The 17,711-nt window shown below is 39.6% G+C and overlaps 1 protein-coding gene across 1 annotated transcript in view; it reads right to left on the reverse strand.

Annotated features, from left to right (window-relative positions):
- The window catches only part of Lipk (lipase family member K), a 30,969-nt gene that overhangs the window by 607 nt on the left and 12,651 nt on the right, over window positions 1–17,711 (reverse strand). The window contains exons 6-8 of the mRNA XM_004632114.2: window positions 7,652–7,798; window positions 6,523–6,594; window positions 4,501–4,572 (exon numbers count right to left, since the gene is read on the reverse strand). Of these exons, the coding sequence (XP_004632171.2) occupies window positions 4,501–4,572; window positions 6,523–6,594; window positions 7,652–7,798 (291 nt within the window). The remainder of the gene's footprint in view (window positions 1–4,500; window positions 4,573–6,522; window positions 6,595–7,651; window positions 7,799–17,711) is intronic.

Below are 17,711 nucleotides of genomic sequence, written 5' to 3' on the forward strand. Positions count from 1 at the left end.
CTTTCTTTCTTTCTTTCTTTCTTTCTTTCTTTCTTCTTCCTTTCTTTCTCTTTTTTGCTTTCTTTCTTCCTTTGTTTGTTTCTTTTTTTCTTTCATGTATTTGGTACAGGATCTCACTATGCAGTTCAGACTCATAGTGATCCTCCTGTTTTCAGCCTCCCCAGTGCTGAGATTACAGCTGTGCACCACCACACCCAGTCTCAATGGCTGGCTCAGTGTGCCTGGGGGCAAGGCTGGCATGGCACATTGTGCTGGGGATTGAACCCCAGTCCCTCTCCTTGCCTAAACTGGTGCTTAGTCCATTGAGCTATCTCACTGGCCACCAGGGAACCAATTTTCTCAGTCCCAGGGACTCTCTTCTAAAATGAAAAGTTCACATCCATTTTTGCACAGTAAGCTTGCAGTGAGTGAGGTCTTGCTGATTCCTTTCTGTTTCTTTTCTTTTCTTTCTTTTTCTTTTCTTTTTTTTTTTTTTTTTTTTGCAGAACCAGGGATTGAACTCAGGCCCTTGTGCTTACCAGGCAACCACTTTTTCTACTGAGCCATCTCGCCCCTGGCCCCTCGCTGATTCCTGAGATAATCTCAGAACATCTTTCTTCCTATCCTCATATAAAGTATTTGCTTTTTTTTTTTTAATGGTGGCCTTTATTTATTTATTTATTTATTTATTTAATAGCCAAAATTTGAGTTTCTAAAACTTTTCTTCTCTGCTATTTGACCCCAATTTTCACTACAAATCTTGCTAAAAGCAGCCAGCTATTGCTGAGCATGCCCATGCCACAACCTTGTCACGTCTTGAATTTCCGCTGTCAGACTAACTAGTCTTAGAGTCTCACAAATTTTTAGAACATGAACAAATTATAGACAAATTTCTGCCAAAATGCAGCAGACAGCCTCTAGTCCAACAGCCAATGGACTAGAGTCCTTCCAAAATGAAGCCTCATAAGCGTGGTCTTTACTGTCTGTGTCCTGGTCAGCATTCTGGTCTTCTGAACTCCAAACAGAATCACTCATCAGACTATGCTTCCTGGAATCTAAACTCCTCTAGCCCACATCTTCAAACCTTTCCTAACTCCTCCAGCAAATCTGTTCTAAATGCCCTTACACTGCATAGTCAGATATAGCAATAACTGCCCTTTCCTAGTACCAATTTTCTGTGCTAGTTAGCCTTTCTGTCACTAAGACACAATACCCAGCACTCACAACTTAGAGAAAACAATGTTTCATGTAGCTCATGGTTTCAGGAGATTCAGGACATAGTTGGCAGGCTTGAAGGCAGAGGCCTCATGGGAAAGGAGGAGGGTGGAGTCAAGATGCTTATTTCATGGCGTCTGGGAAGCAGCAGGGCAGGCACTCCACAGCACAAAGAGAGACCAAACACAGACCCTGTCATGGTTTGTGTCTAGTTGTCCCTCCCCAAAGCCTCATGCAGTTTTGGGGCAGACATCTTGAGTTTGTGATTAATTCATGATCCAGTGCTGGAATGTTGGGTGTAAGGGTTCCTGGGGTTAGGGGTGCGAGTGCTACTCCTGACCTGGGGTGGGCAGCCTCAGTGCAAGGCAATGGAGACGCACTTGCCCAGTGCAGCCCTTGTTGCTGTTGCTCCTCCCTTTTGCTCTTGCTCTTTTTCTGTTTTCCACCACCGTGAACTGCTGTCCTCTGCCGTGTGCCAGGGTCTGCCTTGGAGGCAACTGAGTATGGACTGAAACCTCTACAGACTGTGAGCTGAATAAACATTTCCTTCCTTAATTCTGGGTGTTGGGTATTTTGTCCCAGCAACAAGAGAAAAGTAACTGAGACAGACCCCAAGCCTTTGACCCCATGGCCCACCCAGATACACTGGGAAGTTTGCTCCACCAATCCTGAGGGAAGATCCAAAATTCATTCAAATTGACATTTCATTTTAAGTGCAGCAACAGTTTTAGGAAGTGATTCAAGTTAAATGAGATGAAGCGGATGGGATTTGGAAGGCTTGCACAAAGAGGAACCATTCTTTCATACTCATTCACTTTCTCCTTTTTTCTTCAGGAAAATGTGCTAAGGAAAGATCATGTGAACACAGTTGAGGAAGGCATCCATCTGTAAGTCATGAAGAGCCTTCTCTAAAACCCACCATGCTGGCTCCTTAATTTTGGGCATATGCCCTTCAGAATGGCAAGAATATGAATTTCTGTTGATTAAATCACCCAGTTTATGGGATTTTATTATGGCAACTCAATCTAAATGACATACCTTAGTTATTTATAGTAGAAAGACTATGAGAAAGAGATAAAATGGATAAAGGCATAGCACCAAAGGAAAATGTTGTACTGGCCTGGAAGAGGCTGCTTGCAATAAAAATGAGCCTGGAAGAGAACCTGACCTGGTAACTAAGCCCCTACGCACCTCAGATGCCCTTAGAAGAGTGGTATTAGGGCAGCACTCACTGCTACATTCAAGTTGGGTATTAATTTCACTTGACAGATTAATGCCTGTGTCTCTAGATTATTAAATAATATCACTTTCTCTATAGTGGTAGGAAGTCTTGCATGTGGACTTTCAGAGAGTGGTAAATGAAAATGCATCACTTTGAGAAGGCTTTGCAAAGGGCAGAGAGGACACCAGTGCTGATGGCACTCCTCAAGCAAGAGAAGGTGGGCCCCAGGTGACCTGGCTTAGGACCCTGCAGGCTGAGTCAGGAAAAGGCTGCTTTTCCTGACTGTCATTCTCTTGGTAGTAGAACAAAAAGTGTTAATATTTAAATGTACAGGTAAAGAATAATGGTGAGTAGAAAAATACTTCTACATAGAGAAAGCAACAAACATTACAAACTTCCATAAGCACAGTGAATCAAGATTTTCTGAGAATTCCTATACTCAAATGATTTCTTTGTGCTGCTGAAGATAAATACAGAGGTCCAGAAATAGCAAAAATGAATATTAAGAGTTGGATTCAAATTATATCTGATAGGGCCCAGGGAGATAGCTTAGTAGAATAAGCGCTTGCCTAGCAAGTGCAGGGTCCTGAGTTCAATCCCCAGTACTGCAAAACAACAAAAAAAAATTTATATCTGTTAGTTTTTTGGTCAGAAGCTTTTAAAAAGTTGCCAATTAAAATTGTATATATTTATCTAGGAAAATGTTTTACTTTCTTTGTAATAAAGGATTCTGAGTGAATGACATTGGTAATCATAGCCATCTACTTTACAGTGCTTTTAATTATAGTTGTGATCAAGTTATTGGCTTTGAAACATGCAGAGTTCAGCCTGCATTTTCCCTTCTTATTCCCCAGAAATTCCAAACAAAAGACCCCTACATGAATCTGAGTCATTATGGTATCAGGATTGTCATCGAATCTGCAAGTACAAAGGTAATACCTGGGATACAACTCTCATCCGAGCCAGTCTCTTAGGGCATCTGCTACGAAGTTTTCCTAAAGAAGGTAAATACTCTTGCCAAGACAAAATTTCATTAATTATAAAGGAAAATAGAATTCTAACAGCATGCATGCGGCATGATTTCTAACTAGAGCAGGTTAAGAGAAAAACTAGATGTTTTACACCAGTTGGAGTTATGCATGTTTACTGTTGTGATACTGAAAACAATCATTTAAAAATTTTGAAATTTCTGTATCACATATTTGGAAACCTCATGTATCATTAATCTTGATTATTATTTGTTCAGCCTGAGCTTGTTCTATCAAGAAGCTAAAATAATTATTAGATGTCCTTATATAGTGGTGAAAAATAAGAGCAATAGATAATTTCTTTTATTTGGAATATTTTCTCTAAAAGATAGCTAGGTAGTACTGTCTTCCTAGATAATATCAATATTTTTGATAATGGTATCAAAAATATTTTGATACCATTTGCTGGCAGGTATTGTTAATAATTCCTAAACAGGATATTTTGGATGTATATATGTCTAATGATTCATATATCAGCTTTTAAAAGAAGCAAATGGCAATTGGAACAATTTTAGTTTATCTTATTAGAAACAGATAATAAGTCAGATGATATATTTTAATGACAGTTTGTGGGTTCTTTTCTTTTCTTCTTCTTCTTTTTTTTTTTTTTTTTTTGGTGGTACTGGGGATTGAACTCAAGACCTTGTGCTCGTCAGGCGAGTGCTTATTCTACTGAGCTTGGTTTTCTTCCAAGCATAGCTTTAATTACATTACAAAAGGTTCACTGGGAAGCAGGGAAGGGGGAGTAGATTTCAGATCCAGGAGCCCCCCGATGACATTCTGGTTGCTTGTTAGCTAAGTAGCTTTGGCAATGGACCTATCCTTTCTGAGCTTCTGAAAAAAAATGGAGATAGTAATATTCACTTTGAAATGTCACTGTAAGGCTAGAAATAATGATATGGAACACAGTTACACCCCAGGAAATAGTGTGCGATAGCAAGAGCAGACAACATTCATTGCAGTGGACAGGAAGTAGTAGGTACATAATGAGAGGATACAAGAAATAGTTCATTTGCAATATGCAACTCACTATGATTATTACTATTATTATCGTACCTGGTGGAAGTGTTCCATGTTTTGATAAGGATTTCCCCAATCAAAGGCTTGGAGTCGATCAGAATTAAAAATCTAATATAAAACAAAAACAATGACTATATTAAAATGATATTTAAAAAGCACAAATTAAATGTTAGCAAGCAATCAATATACAAAGAAGTTTGATATTATGTCCCACTCTTTTGTCACATAAGCTAAGTATGAGTAAAGATTAAGCAGTGACATACTAAAGCGTATAAAAATGGACACTGACTCTCAGAGCTGATGTTCAGTTTGCTCTTCCCACGCTTCTCCTTATGTAAGTCCACAGACAGCATGCCTCTCGGTGTCACAAGCATGTGCATTAACTTTTATTTCCAATGGTAGGAACTGAATCCAAAACTTGAACATGTGTTGTGCAAGTACACACACTCAAATATTGTTTTATCTCTGAGCTTCAACTTTAGCTTTTTACAGGCTTTTTTTTTTTTTTTTTTCAGAACCGGGGATTGAACTCAGGCCCTTGCACTTACCAGGCAAGCACGTCTTCTGAGCCATCTCTCCAGCCTCAGTTGTTTAAAATAATATATGTAGAGGGCTGGGAAGATGGCTCAGAGATCTAAGCATGTGCCTGGCAAGCACAAGGACTCGGGTTCGATCCTTGGTACCACATGCTGGGCCAGTCCTGGAATGCTGGATATGCTGTGCCTGCCACTGAAACCGAGCATGGTGGCACACACCTGTAATCCCAGCTCTGAAGAGGATGAGACAGGAATATCACTACAAGTCCACGCTGCATAAAGAGACCCTGTACTAAATAAATAAGTAAAATGGTACAAAAAAATCTGTAACTAAAAAGGGCGAGAGAGATAGCTCAGTGGCATAAGCATCTGCCTGGTAAGCTCAAGGTCCTGTGTTTAATCCCTGGTACCGCACACACACACACGTAATATCTTGGGTTATACACTGTATAATAACATGTTACATAGATACATAACAGTATACTATATATAATTATGTATTTATAAGCACATAAATATATGTATGCATTTGGTCATCAACTATAAATCTAAAACATTCAAAATTACTAATGATTAAAATATATTATGTGCAAATACAAATCTGCCCAAACAAAGCCCATTAATCTCTGTAACAAATGGATTAGTAAAAATATGGGGAAAAAGTTAAAAAACTATTACTGTTTTCACTTGAACACTTTTGTACCTTATCTATCAATATCATGACTGTATTCTCCATCTTACCACATTCTGCCTTTTGGAGTGCGAGCTCACCCACTTAGTTCTCCACATTTCTGTGTGAGGCATGGTGTTGCTCGTATTGCTCATCTGCAGGGCTGTGGCGTGTGCTGTGTTGTAAGCGGTGTAGTCCTAGGGTGAGTGTTTGGGGCACTTGGCCTGGCAATGGGTATTTTCTTCACTTTTCAAAAGGAGTGAGGCTCATGCAATGGCCGAGAATACAGGCAAGGCTTGCACAGTGAAAGACTAAATACAGACAGACACATGTTCTTGGCTCAGCAGTGATATGAATTGAATGTGTCTTGTCTCTGAGCTTGTCAAATATAGTAATGTAATAAAGCAAAAAAAATTTAACTGACAGTAAAATCACTAATGACTGATCTATTTAAATCTCTCCCTAGAATTTATTTTAACTAAAACATTTCATTACTCAGAAATGCATCACATGCTAATTAGAGAATTAAACATCTTTCTGGAATAGACGGTGTCATGTTATGTAAGGTCCTGCTGCAGCTGCTGATTCTCTAAAAGGCAAAATATACTCTTTCCTTGAAAAGGCATTTTGGGATAATGTAAAAATGGGAATGTGGCCAGACCACGAGGGACCCAGGCAGACATGGAGGACAGGAAGACCAAAGGGAGCAAAGGAAATCAAAATCAGGGGCTGGTGCTCATTCCAAAATAACCCGAGTGAGCTCTCCCGAGCTGCCTGCAGAGCCCTGTGGTGCAGTCTGAGGGCGCCCCCTTCTAGCATCCCCCAAAGCCCTGGGTATTGGGAAGCACATACCTGACCCCAGTGCAGCATAGTCTGAACAGAAGTTCCTGCAGGTGTCTTTGACATATAAACGTCCAAGCGGCTCTGCAAAGAGATAATTTCTTGTCTGTAGGCCAATCATATAATCAAAGTGAAGATTTGATAGAGATCTGAATGTTTTCTCTTTTATTTTTGTTATGTTTTTATTTATATATGCCATACCACGTCTGACCACACAATAACCAAAGAGGTCCGTCGTTAACGAATTCCTGCCTCCTCAGTTTTGCTTTTCTGTCCTAGGCAGTGACTTCACACCCTCCACAGAGGGCAGCCCCCTGGCGGCAGGTAGAGGTAGGGCACAATTTTTTCTAGACTCATCTCACAGCTTCAAGAATGTATGAGGTCAAAGGATTAAAAGACTCATGACCTCCTTCAGGCTGTGCTAAGTCCCAAAGAACATTCAGAGAAAGATTTGATTTAAAAAGCATTGAGAGTGTATCTGAACTTTTCCTTTTGCTTGCTTGAGTTTAAAAATGTCTAGGCTGGCTATATGGCTCCATGGCACAAAGCCTACCTGGCAAATAGAAGGTACGGAGTCTAATTCCCCCTACCTCAAAAAAGTCTCAATATTCTACAGACTGTATCGCTACTTTGCATGACAGAATTCATCCAATACATTAGATTTCTTCAGGGTCAAAAGAACTTGCTTCATATTTTTAATTTCATTTTTGATATAAAAAGTTGTTACTAATATTTATTTTACCAAAATGAGTATCAAAAACATCTTGGACCTTAAAAAAATACCCCTACTTATGAGCTATCCAAACCTATTAAATTAAAGTAGAACTGTCTAGGGTTGAGTTTTGGATGTGTATATTTTTTCCGAAGTTCCACAGAAACTGCTAGGCACCCCTGACATGCTGCACTAATGTTAATACCCTTCAAGCCCTGGTGAGGATTTCTGGCAGTAAAGCTTCTTCTCAGTCCTCCAACGACAGCTGGGAGCCTCTCAGTCCTGTTCTGTGAGCCATGGGTACACTAATTACATTTTATGAAACAAAAAAAAATCCTAAAATGTGCTTTCTTCACAATCCAGAGTGAACTTGCCTCATCTGCATGATACAAAGCTATCATCTTCTCAGACTCAACCCCTGATACATACCATGTTTAAGTTTTTCATATCAAATCCAGCATGGGTAAAGAGGAACCTGCTGCATAGATGATGGAATATCTTCTTACTGCACACTTTGGTGGCAACGAAGTGCTTAAACGGTGTGTGAGGGTGAAACATTTTGTCACCAAACAATGCCTGTGAGATCATTTTAAAGCACTATTAAACCTCATGAAGGAAAGAGTGAGTGATACAACTCAGACAAGAACTGGGTGGGAGGCAACGCCCGCTCCGGGTCAGTAATCAATGAAACCATGGAAGTTTATTTATTTTTTCTTTGTAGTCTTCCCAACTCACCTGTTGTGTATTTCCTCAAGAATCTTTAATCAGTATTTTTGGCACACTCCCTCAGCCCAGGTTCTAGAGGACACTAGGAAGGTTGTGGAGTCAGGCATACTTTTGTTTGAATCTGGATTTTGTCTCTTAGAACTTAGTTTCTTTTTCCTGGATTTTCTTAACTATAAAATGGAAAAACTGACATCTAAAAGGCAGAGTTGTTGAAAATCAACAGAACATGTTTAAAAGAAAACCATGCAGCTTCTAGTACCTAGTAAATATTCCAAGAAATAATTTTGATAATGATTAATGAAAAGAATCTTTTCATTAATTCCTTCTAGAGATAAGAGTTTCACCTAAAGTAGTGAATCTTTGCTAGAGAAATTTCAGGAAGGGTTGTGTGTTGAAAGTACCTCTTTAAGAAAGACTGGACCTTCAGAAGTCTTCATGTTATAACATAAATTGATATCTAATTGCTGTGTGTACTAATCCAATCTTGTCTGTTTTGACATAGCCAGTTTTATAATCTCAGGATAATAAATTAAATATAAGTTTAAAAAACACTTTCTGTGTTCTAAAATGCTTAGAAACGCCTCTTGATAGTAAAAGCTAGCATATATTTCTTCTGGAATCCTTTATTAACTGGCAATTATAACTGGAAAACAATATATTGCAGATAAGAGTAAAACCACAGGGAAAAGGTTGGCAACAAACAGAGGATCTATGAAACAAGGAAACAGACACCTGGAAAGCAACTTGGTGAAGAGCAAAAGAAGCAGAGCTCTAAGAATCAAGGAAGAGCTGATAGCCAGATGTGGTGGCAAAGGCGTATAATCCCAGCATTTGCGTGGCTGAGGTAGGAGAATTGCCACAAATTTGAAGCCAGCTTGAGCTACTGAGTAATATCAAGTCCAGTCTGAATTACAAAGTGAGACCTTGTCTCAAATAAGATGAAACAAAGCAAAAATAACAACAAAAAAAGCAGAAAAAAGAAAGAAACTGGCCCAATCATCAAGGTCAATGACACCATCCAGATTGAGTTGGCATTAGGCAAGATCACCGATTTTATCAAGTTCAACACTGGTCTGAAAAAAAAAAAAAAAGAGGGGGCCAAGGAGATAGCTCAGGAGAATAAGCACTTGCCTGGCAAGCATAAGGTCCTGAGTTCAATCCTGGCACTGAAAAAAAAAAAAAAAAAAAAGACACTGGTAACCTGTGTACGGTGACCAGAGGTGCTAACCTGGGAAGATTTGGAGTGATCACCCATAGAGAGAAGCACCCTGGCTCTTTAGATGTGCTTCACATGAAAGATGCCAATGGCAACAGCTTTGTCACCCGGCTCTCCAACATCTTCATCTCAGGAAAGGCAGCAAGCCGTGGATTTCTCTTCCATGAGGAAAAGGAATCCACTTCCCCATTGCTGAAGAAAGAGATAAGAGACTGGCAGCCAAACAGAGCAGTGGGTGAGATGGTCTCTAATGACACATTACAGAGGTCTCTGTGTTTAAAGATAATAGAGCACAAAAAATAGTTGAAGAAACATAAGCAAATGCTTAGAAATTGAAGAAGCTCAAAGAGGATTTTTTTTTTTTTCTTTTGTGGAACCGGGGATTGAGCTCAGATCCTTGTGCTTGCCAGGGAAGCACTTATTCCCCTGAGCCATTTCCCTGGCCCCCTCAAAAAGGATTTAAAAGGCAAAAGATTTATGCAATCTTTTGATACCAGAGTATCAAAGAAGATTTAATTGAACAGATAAGGAAGGAAATTCACTGCAGTGTCTGCCATACTTAGAAGTGATATAATCAGTAGACGTTTGGGGAAAGGATTTATTAAGCTTAAGTCATTGTAGGAGTCAGAAATCACAGAATAACTATACTTCAGGGACACTGGGGTCACCTTACCATAGTAACTGGGTGGAGGGAAGCCACAAGAAGCAGTCATGGAGAAGGAGTGACCTAGTAGCAGATCCCTGAAAAGTTTAAGCAGTGCGAAATGCAGATTGTGGAAGATATGGTGGTCCTACGGCCCATGGAGAGGAGTCCCATGGCCTGTGGAGAGAAACCAGGCTTCTCAAGTACTGTTTTCTGAGGAGGCCGAGTCTGAAAGTGCTGACTTTTGCCTCCTACCTCCCTGTTGCCTACTTCTAGCACAGAACTTACTGGTCCATTTGCCTTCATCATTTGCCAGTGCGATCAGGTAATACCTTGCCTTAGATGGAGCTACAAAGTGGTGTAGTCAGAAGAAGGGGTTCTGCAGCTGGGAAGGAGCCTTAGGAGCCCACAACTCAAGAAGTATAGAACATGTATTCACTGAAATCACAGCAAGGAGTTTTCCAAATCTAGGTAAATGATTCAATATTCTAGTAGAAGAGGCATATGGAACTCGAAATTGCCATAACCAGAAAAGAAACTGTCTATAAAATATCATAATAAATATTTCAGAAATTTAACAAAAGAGAAAACATTAAAAACTGTTAAGAAAAACTAATAAATGATCCACAAAGGCATGCCTATTAGAATAACTATGGATTTCTCAGCCGAGACCTGGGTGGAGAGAGCTTGAGATGAACTGTCTCAAGAGCTAAGAAAACAATTGTTGACCCAGATTTATATTCTGTAAAATTAGCTTTCAGAATTGATAAAGAAGTAGATTTTTCATGACACAGAAATATTGAAGAAGTACATAACTACTAAACCAGTGTTGCAGAAAATACTTAAGGGAATCCTAAACAAAGTCAGAGATGCCACCAGTGCTAAAGATCTCAAAGCAAATTATGCATCTAACTGAGAAAGTAGTTAAAGAAAAAGAAAGAAGTTGTTAAAAGAATCAGATTGGAAAACAATGTAATTATAGGAATCAATGAATACCTTATCATAATAATTCTCAATGTGAATAGTTTCACCTTCACGATCAAAAGGCACACAATTGCAATCAACCAAAACCAAAATACAACAACGTGGTGTTGCTTGTAGCAGAAAACCACCTCCACCAGCCAGTATACTTCAGTTTCAGTTAGTTGCTCAGGTAACCTTTAGTTTACTTCAGTTTCTATCATAGTTCCTGTTATTTCTGTTTATCAGAAAAAGTTGGTTACTCTGATGCATGCCTGGTCACTATGAAGCATATTATATGAACCCATCTCCCACTGACAAGTCATGCGGTCTCTTTACCTTCCATTTGCAGTCTTATAAAAACTTCCCTCCTTGAGTCTTCAGGGTCTGAAATTATTTTACAGTTCAGTGTCTATCAGCATCAAATAAATCTGCCTCAAAATCCTGGGTGACATTTCAGTGTTTCTGTTTGCTGCTGCATCTGGTGTGTTAGCCAGGAAGACTGACCATGTTGACCTCTTTGGCCAACGGTTATGACCCTTGTGGATGGAGCAAGGACCTCTCTACGTCCTGATGAGAAGTCATACCCCTGAGATTTCTTGAGTCCACTTGAAGGTCTGGAGGAGGATTCTTGACTCCTTGTTTGAGTGGCTCACAGCAGACCCAGAAAGGAGGCAGGTGAAGCCTTTGTGTGGTTTGGGGGAAGGAAAGTTTAACCTCTGAATACCTGTTAGATAATTGTGTGAGTGTTTGTAATGAGTGGTGAAAGCAATAGACCTTTGTGCTGTGCTCCATGGTGAAGAGGAAGGATTTTGCTCCTGCTGGAGACCATTATGCAGGGCTCTGAGTGGATCTAAATTTTTAAGACTGAAGCTGCAGGCATTTCGCTCTTGGGTGGTGACTTTCCTAGAGAGGACACAGTTCTCCTAAATTAACAGAATGTCTCACTTGAGAAGTCTTTGAGTGGACTTCTAAGGTCCTTGAATGGCCCTATCATTCAAGACAGAGTCCTGCCTTTCTTCAGTACTCCCCACCTTGTTTTGATAACTAAATAAATACAGGCTTCCCAGAGAAGATTTTTGTCTTAGCCCTCAGAGAATCTCATATTTTGTGAGAGGGTTTTGATCCTCCTGGAGCCCTGAAATAATTTCATTTATCTCATTTATTTAACCTTTTACTATTCACTCATTTGGGAATTGCAGGCCTGAGCACTCCACAATCACTAAGGGGTAATATTAACATGATATTCTCCAAACTGCAGAGTTTCATTAGGCCCCAACCTGCAGTTCCATGGATACATCTAGAAAGGACAAAACAGAGAACCTACCAATGCATCTCTGTAGTTCTGATAGCTCCAACATTGCCTAGAGGCAAGCAGCCAGCTGGGCATCTGAATGGCCTCTCTCTGAGGGGCACCCACCCTTTGTGTTGAGTCATCATTTAGGGTTATTCACCATACAAATAGAGGGTCAAAATCAGAAATAATTAGTCAGAATCCATGGTCCCTGACTGCAGGCCCAAGGATTTTTTAAAAGGGTTTTTCTGGCATTTACATTAAAATGAAATTGAATATTGCAAGACTCCCTTAGACTCTTTGCTCCCTGAGCCTGAAGAAAGACCTGAGAATTCTGACCTGGCAGATGCTGCTGCAGTTCCTTCCACCGCCACCTCTCCATTCAGCAAAAGGAAACAAAGCAACCCAGTCAAGAACTCCTCGAAGGCATCAAAAAGGGGAAGAAAAAGCCCATAAATGTGTCAAAAGTTACTACTGCTACCCAGAAAGCAGATATAAGCCCTTCACATTTTTATGAGACATAAAACTACATTCCTTATCATCTTAGGCCCCTGGAAATCCACAAATGATAACTGACTTGATCACACATGTCCACAAGAAATTCTAGTCAGATAGATCACCATACACTCTGGCCAAAGACCAACATGCAAGTTATAAGGGCTATGGATGCTAAAACTAAATGCCCATTCAGACTAAAAGAGACTATAAAAAACTTCAACCTGGACCAAACAACAACCCTTTTATTGGTCTGATGGGCTCAGACTAGGCCAGATCAGGCTCCCTTCTTGAGCTGGGCCACTGGGAACCCACAGACCACACCTATATTGGGAATCAACCTATGATTTTTCTGGTAAACATTGGAAAAGAACTCTCTGTAGTTACTTAAAAGTCCCCTCTGTAAGAAAAAGGTTACCATCACTGGGTCAACTGGGACTCTTGCCTCTTGCCCCTTCTGGATTAAATTTGTCAGTTAAACTGTGATGTTTCTGCTCAGGATCGTTTCTTGTTTTGGTGGGTTTCTGGATAGTAGCAGGAAGCAGTAGACCTTTTCATTTTCAGACCAATTGAGGGCCTGTATGAGGGCCCATAGTTTAGTTCACTATGCAGACTATCCCTGTGGGAGAGCCTCAGGCAAAGTAACTTTGTCCACACTGATAGGCACACCTAGGCATGAGTTTGTGCCCTGAGAAGACATCTCACCAATCATGAATTCCTGTCATACCTGCTAGCCTTCCTCTCATTTCACCCTGCACTTTCAAAGTTGGTCCTAATTCTGATTGTTCTCTGAGAGGGAGAATGAACCTATATCAGCCCAAGACAGCATCACAATCTTGAAATTCTGAAAGCTCTCCTCTCAGAGGTGTAAGCTGAGGCTTGCCTCAAGGTCTGGCCTTCAATCACACAGACAATATCCTATGTCAGAGGAAGAAAACTGGCATCTAGCCACACATCAGCTACCTAAAGCATTTAAGGGTCCTTCTCAGTAAAAATGCCTAATGGGGATCATCAGCCAGTGGAAGAGATGCTGAGCACACCCTGTTTATGGGTGGAAGTAGCTCAGTTAGGAATGGAGTCTAACAGGCTGGGTGTGCCTGTCTCTTTGGACAAAGTTACTTTGGCTGAGGTTGTCCCACAGGGATGATCTAAACTATGGGCTCTCATACAGGCCCTCCTCAGTTGGAATGAAAATGAAAAGGTCCACTACTTCCTGCTGCTGTCTGGAAACCCACCAAAACAGTAAAACATCCTGAGCAGAAGCACTACAATTTAACCAACAAAGGAAAGAGCCATTATGTGCCATGCCTGGCCAGTGTCTGCTCCACTATCTGCCAGGGCTGTAAGCCTGCACTCAAAATAATACAGTCCAGAGTCATAACCCCCCAAAGGGAACTGCCTTTGAAGACATTAAAATAAAGCCTTGTAAGGGCCACAGATATCTACTGGTGCTTATATGCAACTACTCAGGCTGGCCAAAGACAGTCCCTACCCACAGTGAGACGACAACAGAAGTTTGTAAGGCCCTGTTGTGAAAAATCATCCCTAGATATGGCCTACCCTGGACCACTGGCAATGACAATGGGCCTGCACTTTAGCAGAAATAACTCAAAACTGGCAGAACTGTACGACATATAGGCCACAATGCCCTAAAGAGTTAAAAAAAATAAAAACAACTCTTCAGGTATAGCTTGTAACCAGCTCTATAAAATTTAACTGAAAGACTAACAATATTTGTAGACACCCTTGCACAGAAGTATAATCAAGGTGTCCATTAGCTACCTGTACAAGTTTCAGAAATACAGCCTCAGACCTACCATTCCAGAGTTACAAGAACCCTTCTAAATGATTGCTGAAGAGTTTACCTGGACCAGTTAGCTCCTCCAGGGCTCACTCTAAAGAGATGATGCACCCAAAGCCCTGATCTGGTCACTCCGGATGCTGACCAGTCCATGCACCGCTGAAGCCTGAGGACATGGTTCACAGGATTGATCCCTACCTAAATGGATTACTCCCCTTGATTTTTGTACCCTTTTAGGCTGCTTACCCAAGTCCTTGCTTTCATTTCAGCTTATACATTTGCTTGATATTTCCAACTTGGTTTTTGTTCCCAACTTTCCTGCTACCTGTGGTTTTTGTTCTATGGACAGTTGATCCAAGAAAAGAAAAAAACAATCAACAAGGCCCTTGCCCTTATTCTTACAAATAACCAAGATTTGAGGAGGAAGAAAAGCACCCTCCAGGTCAAATTTATTCTTTAAAGAGTAGTAGTACAGAACAGATGGGCCTAAATCATGTCTCTTCCTAGAATAAACTTAAGGAAAGACTCTACAATAAGAGAAACAAACCACAAACACCCAGTGGGAATCTTACCAATCCTGGGAATGTCAGCTAGGGCCCACTCTAGGACCACTGATGGTCCTAATGTTACTGCTGCTAGTTGAGCCTTGTGTAATTGGCTTCTCCTGTTCATCTCAGAAGATCACATCATGTGTCCAGCAACGATTTGCCAGAAAACCAAAAGAGGGGAAATAGTGGGGGATTTCAGCATCACACTCTTACAACTAGACAGGTCAACCTGACCAAAAACCGACAAAGAAATATCAGAGTTGAACCACATTATTGAACAAATGGACTTAACAGATATCTACAGTGCTTTGTCCAAAAACAGAGTACACAATTTTCTCCATAGCACATCAACTTTTTCCAGAGTAGGTCTTGTCCAAGGCTATAAAGTATTCTTTAAAAAATACAAAAGAAATGAGATAATTTCCTTCATAGTGTCAACTAATAGCAGAACAAAGATAAAATCAACAGCAAAAGATGCAAACAAAAGTATGCTAACACATGAAAATTAAATAATAAAATTCAATAATACACATTATTACCTAATTAATGGATCACAGAAGAAATCAGAGACGAAATGAAAAAGCTCCTAGAATCAAATAACAACGAAAATGCGACACATCAAAATTTATGGGACACAATATATATATATATATATATATATATATATATATATATATATTTAGTACAGGGTCTCATTATGAAGATTATACTCACAGGGAGCCTCCTGTCTTCAGCCTCCCAGGCACTGGTATTACAGGCATGTGTCACCACACCCAGTCTCAATCACCAGTGTCAGAGCACCCCAGGGGCAGGGCCAGCACGGCATGCTGGGGATCAAACCCCAGCCACTGTGCACTTTAATCCACTGAGCTATCTGGCCAGCCCTTATGGGACACAATAAAAGCAGTTCTAATGGGGAATTTTATAGCTGTGAATGTATGCTTTGAAAGAACAGAGTAATCTTAAATAAATAACCTACTAATGTATTTCAAGTTCTAGAGAAACAAGAACCACCCAAATCCTAAGCTAAAGAAGAAAAGATATGAAAATTGAGTGGAAATCAATGAGATTGAAACCAAAAAACAGTACAAAGGATCAATGAATCAAAGGGTTGTTCTTTGAAAAGGTGATTTATTTCACTCCATAAGTGAAATAAATCAGAATAAATCAGATCCATGGGTTCAAATATCATAATCCCTCACAAGTGTGAGACCCTGAAAGAGTAATTAAAAATCTAAAAGGTATAACAGAGACTGTGAAAGGGAAAGAACTTGTTCAATGGGAAGGAAAAGGAGGGATGAGGAAAAGGACAAAGGAAAGAAGGGAAAAAGATGTATTTAGGTATATGCAGAATAGTTTGGATAATTGTGCTGTCGATTTCTGCTGGTCTTTGGAAAGGAGTAGTTAATGCTTAACTTTTTTTATCTTTTGAATTTCTTATAACTTCTTTGTTATTGTTTTGTTTTCTTTAAATAAATCTTGCATATTTATATCCAGAAATTTGAACAACTAATTTGAAGATAGCATCATGTAATACAGCAACCATTGTTAAATTCAAAATAAAATCATCGTATTTCACTTAGTGAAATCTTGTATTGTTTCTAATGTTGTCTTTCCTATCATTATTTTGTATTCTTTAAAAATAAAAATAAAATGAAAGCTCATAAGCCAGAAATTTCAATATTGTAATATATATTGTGCATTTGCACAAGCTTAGTACCTAGTGTAGTTTAATTATTCTATGCATTTTGTAGTCCAGTGTGAAGTTTAAATGAAATACCTCATTCCTTTCTATTCAGGATTGCTATTGAACACAAATATCAGAAATTTCAGACTCATGGAAAGTACTGTTTCGACAGTGGAAACTATAAACCCTGATGAAAGCAATAAAGAGTACATACACAAAAAGGACATTCCGAATTTCATGATGATAAAGCCAACCCTACACAGGCTCCTGACAGATGTTCTAGAGAGGAACCAAAATGATCAGAACTTCACAAATGAGATCAGAAGCAACCAACTAAATAGGGCAAGCAATTAAACACAGGAGAAAAAGGAGTAAACGACAACATGTAAGTAACATGTCAATCATGTCGATACATGTCAATTATAACCATCAATGTAAATGGACTCAATTCACCAATTAAGAGAATTGCACTGGCACAGTGGATTAGGAAACAAAATCCAACAATATACTGTATAAAAGAAACACATTTAACTCATAAACACATTCATAGGCTGAAAGTCAAAGGATGGAACACAATACTACATGCCCCAGCAACTCAGAAAAAAACAGGGGTAGCAATCCTATTCTCAGACAGTCTCAACTTCAAACCAAGAATGACCAAGGGAAATGAAGAAGACCACTCCATACTGGTTAGGGGAAAATTCCAAGAGGAAGAGGTAACATTCATAAATATGTGTGCAGCAAACATGGAAGCACCAAACTATATAAAGCAAATCTTAGTGGACATGAAAAATCTGATATCCAATACCACAGTCTTAACAGGAGACCTTACCACCCCCTTGTCCCAAAAAGATAGGTCAACCAGACAAAAAATTAGCAAAGAAATAACAGAACTGAACCAGAGCTTGAAACAAATGGACTTGGTAGACATACGCAGACTGCTCCATCCAAAAACAGCTGAATACACATTATTTCTCAGCTGCAAATGGATCATTTTCTAAAATAGACCACATACTGGTCCATAGGTCATGCTTAAGTATATGCAAGAAAACAGAAATTATCTCATGCATATTATCTGACCACAGTGCAATGAAACTGGAAATAAATGACAAAAGAAAC

Source organism: Octodon degus, unplaced genomic scaffold (assembly GCF_000260255.1).
Source record: "Octodon degus isolate 3935 unplaced genomic scaffold, OctDeg1.0 scaffold00046, whole genome shotgun sequence".
NCBI classification, from domain to species: domain Eukaryota; kingdom Metazoa; phylum Chordata; class Mammalia; order Rodentia; family Octodontidae; genus Octodon; species Octodon degus.